Source organism: Schistocerca piceifrons, chromosome 8 (assembly GCF_021461385.2).
Source record: "Schistocerca piceifrons isolate TAMUIC-IGC-003096 chromosome 8, iqSchPice1.1, whole genome shotgun sequence".
In the NCBI taxonomy this organism is placed as follows: Eukaryota; Metazoa; Arthropoda; class Insecta; order Orthoptera; family Acrididae; genus Schistocerca; species Schistocerca piceifrons.
In genome coordinates this window covers 304149535-304154690 of record NC_060145.1, presented here as the reverse complement: position 1 = coordinate 304154690, position 5156 = coordinate 304149535, and the positions used below count along the sequence as shown (strand labels likewise).

The following is a 5156-nucleotide window of genomic DNA, read 5'->3' as shown; positions in this document are numbered from 1 at the left end:
TGTAATTTTATGTTCTTCGTCCATCAGATTATCTGTCTTGAAGGAAATATTCCCAGTATGTTTATCCCGTCAACACTGAGGCAAACTCAGATCAAATGTTAAGCTACTGTGCTGAGGAAATCACACTCTCTTAATTACGATTGGTTTTGACAATGAAGTAAATAATGAAACAAAGTGTTACAAGTCTCAATACTGCGGTTTTAGAACAATTCTTTATTATAATAAATACAGTCTTTAGAACAACTGGAATCTTTCTCGAGACTTTCACTGAGCCGAGAACAGTTGAGAGTCAGGAGAGTTTAGACGCCTGCTGCAGATCGGATCCAGGAGCGCAGGTTTCCGACGTTGGCGTAGACGCCGGGGGCGGCCTCGCACTGTGAATTTCCCCAAGAGACGATGCCCACCTGGGTGTTTCCGTTGACCAGGGGACCGCCGGAGTCTCCGTTGCAGACGCTCAGGCCGGCCTGGCCGGCGCACACCATGCGGGCGGTCACCGTGTTGATGTTGGCGAAGATACTCCTGCAGGTGCTGCGGTCCACGATGCCGATGTCGACCTTCTGCAGGGTGCTAGCTGCTGGCCCGTCCGTGTACGTGGTTCCCCAACCGGTCACCGTCACTGCGAGACCACCTGGCGGATCGTAGCCGTCAGAGGGCAGGCTGACGACCTGAGCGTTCGTGCCGAGGAGAGATCCAGACACCTGGAGAACATGGAAGCAAAGTCTGGTAACAACTACGTCATGAGCAAACGTGTTCTAGAGAGGAGTCGCCCAGGCTTCGACAGGAAGGTCGAAGGTGGCCTTATAGAGGATATGTTTTCAGTGTTCGGTACTTTAAGCTACCCTTGTGAGTACACTGGTTATTAAGTCAGGAGAGTGAAGGAATCGTGCTGTGACTCGCACTTGTTTCTGCTAGAAGAGCGGTCCATAGAAAGATACGCATCTCCACCTCCCTTGTGCCGTGCAGCCACTTTTGCTCCATACTGATCCTTCACGAGGAGGTTTCTACCCTATTTGTTGAACCAGTCACTCTAAGAGAACTAGGTAGTGCACCTGATAAATCAAGAGCTGGTTTCCTTCGTTTCAATACAAGGGAACCGACCATTCAGAACATCTTTCTCCAATGACAGTTATAATGGTACTGCACTAATTATTGTTTCGAAATTAGAATTGTATTAATACCTTCAGCTGTTAACAGGCGTTGATATATATCAACGGGGACAGGTGAAAATGTGTGCCCCGACCGGGACTCAAACCCGGTATCTCCTGCTTACATGGCAGACGCTCTATCCATCTGAGCCACCGAGGACACAGAGTATAGCGTGACTGCAGGCTCTATCTCACGCACGCCTCCCACGAGACCCACATTCTCACCTTGTATGTCTACACACTCCATTCGTAGTGTCCCATCCCGCCGGCCGAAGTGGTCGAGCGGTTCTAGGCGCTACAGTCTGGAACCGCGCGACTCGCAAAAGTGTGAATGAAAAACTGTTTAAATGACTTAGAACTCTTCGAGAAAGTCAATGTACCACTACCGAGGGTGATCTACGAGGCTGGGCTCTTAAGATTGAAAGTGGGATGTACAGTATGGACTCTGAGGCTTCTTACATTCTGAACACATACGAGAAAGGCAGTCACAAATTTACCAACTTTACTTCCGGTAAATTGGTAGAGGAGATGCGATTAATATATAATACTACAGATAAATTCGTAGCTGAGGTGAAGACGAAGTTTCTTCTTACCCCCTAAAACGCTGTGTAAAAAACCAGTTAGGTTTCGTGCAAGAACTACGTGCGAACTGCACTTTATCAGTGCGCGCTACAAAAAAAGTGAAGTTGCTTGTGCAGATGATGAATGCGATTATACATTCGTATATCACAATGATAGTAACGTAACAGTGGATTACTGCTTCCGCAGCTTTTATCTGTCTTCAAAAAACTTAAGGCTAGTAAGGGCCAAAAATTATAGGGAGGACAGTTTTGTTACAAAAATCTTCTTATTGATGTAGCAAAAATGTGGAAAAATGGGAGAGAATAATTTTCAGTATTACATCCGAATCGTTTTCTTACCTGCTGCGTAACATTGTTAATTGCTTTTATTCCACTCTTGTCCTGGACATAACGACACATCTGTATTCAGAAACATGACGCAATGACTGTTAATATAATCCAGGCTCCACCCAATGTAGTAGTGTGATTCAGTTTCTCGATAAAGAAAGTTTTCAATAAAAAAAAAATCAGAAAATTGTCTGCCTGTATAATTTTCGGTATTCCTTCTCATTTCAGGTTTACTGGCGGAACGGTACTGTTAAACATCAGCCATTTGCGAACTGTCAGTTTGCATCACAACGTTTCACGAATTTGATCACGTATGTCTTATAAGCAGCACAATATGCAGAACAACGGCCAAGGCCTTCTTAATCTCTCCCAGTTCTGACCATAGAAAGCAGTAATTACTGCGATGTGCCTGAATGCATTAATTTAAGATTTATCAGGTGTGTCTGGTGTAAGAAAAATGATTGTTTTTTTCATTCAGTAGTCACTTCTCATTTTTGTGACAACTACATGGAATAAAAAGGTACTTTTTCATTGTTAGTAAATTATACATTATCCAAAAATTGTCGTTAGAGCATTGTTATAGAAATTGTTTGAAGTATGTCATGTCAGCAAATTTAAGTATCGGTTGATGGCTTTCGTCTTACACTGCCTTGAATTTCTTTCTTCTGGTAAGTCACTTGCGAACAACTGCATCTGTTGCAGTTCACCTGGCGACAGGAACTGCAAGTTAGTCAAGAAATTAATGACGTTTTGGCATGGTTTAAGTGCTTATAATTCGCATGCGTGCGCTTTCGACTACGCTGATAAATTCTCTTGTCACGTCAGTGTCTGCTTGTTCAGCGATTTGCGCGCTGGGCAGGAAGGAAATCGGCCGTTTTTCATGCGGCAAAATGAGTAACGTTAGTATACCTTATTTGAAAAGTATATGCCTTAGCAGCTGAAATTTTGACCACGTATTTGTTTCGGTGTATTCTCCCTACGTGATAAATTTCGGGATAGGTTTTGACATGTCAGATTGGACCATGCAGTGATCAGGCAGTGTCTGGACCTGCTGTACATTATGGGTGGCCAAATACAGTAATTTTGCACACTTTCGATGCGATTTTCACGTCGCGAAGCCGATCGTGGATTGAACAAATATTTTTCTATTAATTAATCACGCTTCTCTGTGGCGGGAGTCCTACATACCAAATCTTTTCCAGTAGCTCTCCAGTATCATCCTAGGATATAAACGGTATGTGTGTTGTATTACAGCATTTGCATTCCATATTGTTGTTTGGGAAACATTTCTTCCTCTCTCTCTCTTGTTAATTTATTGTGTTGGACTAATATTTTTCCACTGGTTCCTTTCCAACATCAAAAGTCATCCTTATTCTCCAACAGTATGTGATGTTTTTGTAGTATCAGCTCTTGAGAAAAAATAGGATAAAATGCATGCTTGAATTAGGAGCTTGCAAAAATTCTTATTTTCAGTAATGCAAGACCCTGAGAGCGGCTCAGTGGCTGGATGGTAAGTGCTAAGTACGTTCAACGTTTAAATTTGTTCATACCTGACACAACAAAGCTAGAACGTGGCTAAAATTTCTTTAACTTCATGTGTTTCGAACATGAGACAGAATTTTCTTTATTGACAGCGAGTGATGTCGAAGCTATTTATTTATTATTTTGTGACTGTTACATTTAATAATAAAACAGGCAGAACGTTAAAGAAATTCATACATCTACTGTCAGTGTAAATCCCTACATGGTTTTCATACAGCCGATCCGAGACACTGCTAAAGAATAACTCTTAAATTCAGGAGTAACTTTAGTGACGAAAATTTCAACGTTAATACTATCAGAGACACACGCTACTGTGGCAAAGATTTCAGAAACGCAGAGGCCACGTAAAATTTATTGTTTTGCGATTTTTATCAATAATAATAAAAATGGCATAACATTAAAGAAATTCGTGCATCTGCTCTCTGGGTAATGCGCTATATGACTTACATAAAACCGATCAGACACGTTTGTGAAGGATAAATCTAAGTTCAGGAGTAACTTTAGTGACGAAAATTTCAACATCAATGCGATTAGAGCCACACACTACTGTGGGAAATACTTCAGGAATTTAGAGGCCACATAGAACATTCATGTTTGCTAGTTATTCAGTATTGTACGGCTATGAATTCAGCTACAAGATATTGATAATTCATTAGTCCATTTTGGAGATACAACAATTACATCGAACTTATGTTTGAGAATACTCTAAAAAACTGTGAACTAATTTGGTGATCCACACTTTCAGCCACTGGGACTCACCTGTATGACTGCGATATCGTAGTCTATAGTGCGGCTATTGTACGACGCGTGCATGTAGCCAGAGGACGCCCTCAGGACTGTACCACCGCTTCCACGAATTGAAGACCCCGCTCGGAAAGTCATCAGAAGGAGGCTCATACCGTCAACACAGTGAGAGGCCGTCAGCGCCCAGCTGGAACTGATGATGGACGCTCCGCAAATGTGCGAACCGCCATACTGGAAGGACAGCTGCCACGGGTAGTCGGCAATGTTGGCGTTGGAGCCTCCAATGATGCGGCCGTTACCCCGGCTCCACAGCCTGGCCGGCGAGGGCGCGGCGAGGGCGGAACCCAAGAGGCACACCAAGAAGAGGGCGAGGCGCTGCATGGTGGAAGCGGTGGTGCAGCCCTCTCGGACCCCGGCCTGTATATACTGTAAGAGACCCAAGGACGAGTGCTCTATCTCAGTCGGGGGTAATCCCTGTACTTGAAAAAAACCTCTGAGTCGGATTCTTTATCTGCTGAGATAAAGCACTTAAAAATCGATGTAGACCTTGATACGACCCTCTCAATGGCGTCACACAGCTCATTGATATAAAACAGCTAGTTCTTACACTGTTCAGCCTTTTCCCGATCTGATGTAGATTATGCTGTAGACAATGGTTTGGCTGTGAGAGTTTCTGAGTACTGTAACCGCAGCGTGTTAAGGGATTGGGCTGCGCAGGATTACTTTGTAATAGTTGTCATATTCCTGCTGAGATGTTCTAATAGGGTAATGTGAAAGGTCGCTCCAAGAAAATTCTCTTGCTTTTGTTTATTGTCTG

General features: G+C 43.3%; 1 protein-coding gene across 1 annotated transcript; it reads right to left on the bottom strand.

The window, feature by feature from the left end:
• Positions 1-282: 282 nt before the first annotated feature.
• Positions 283-4720, bottom strand: LOC124712300 (trypsin delta-like). The gene is made up of 2 exons (XM_047242592.1): positions 4355-4720; positions 283-698 (listed from the first exon to the last, which is right to left on the bottom strand). Exons 1-2 carry the CDS (start codon positions 4718-4720, stop codon positions 300-302), a joined length of 765 nt encoding a protein of 254 aa, XP_047098548.1. The 3' UTR covers positions 283-299.
• Between the last annotated feature and the right edge of the window lie 436 nt (positions 4721-5156).

Excerpts from the sequence above, each read along its gene's own strand:
- LOC124712300 (XM_047242592.1), bottom strand. The coding sequence starts at position 4,720 with ATGCAGCGCCTCGCCCTCTTCTTGGTGTGCCTCTTGGGTTCCGCCCTC. Across the intron at positions 699-4,354 it reads ACGATATCGCAGTCATACAG|GTGTCTGGATCTCTCCTCGG; the intron begins GTGAGTCCCAGT and ends CATGTTCTCCAG.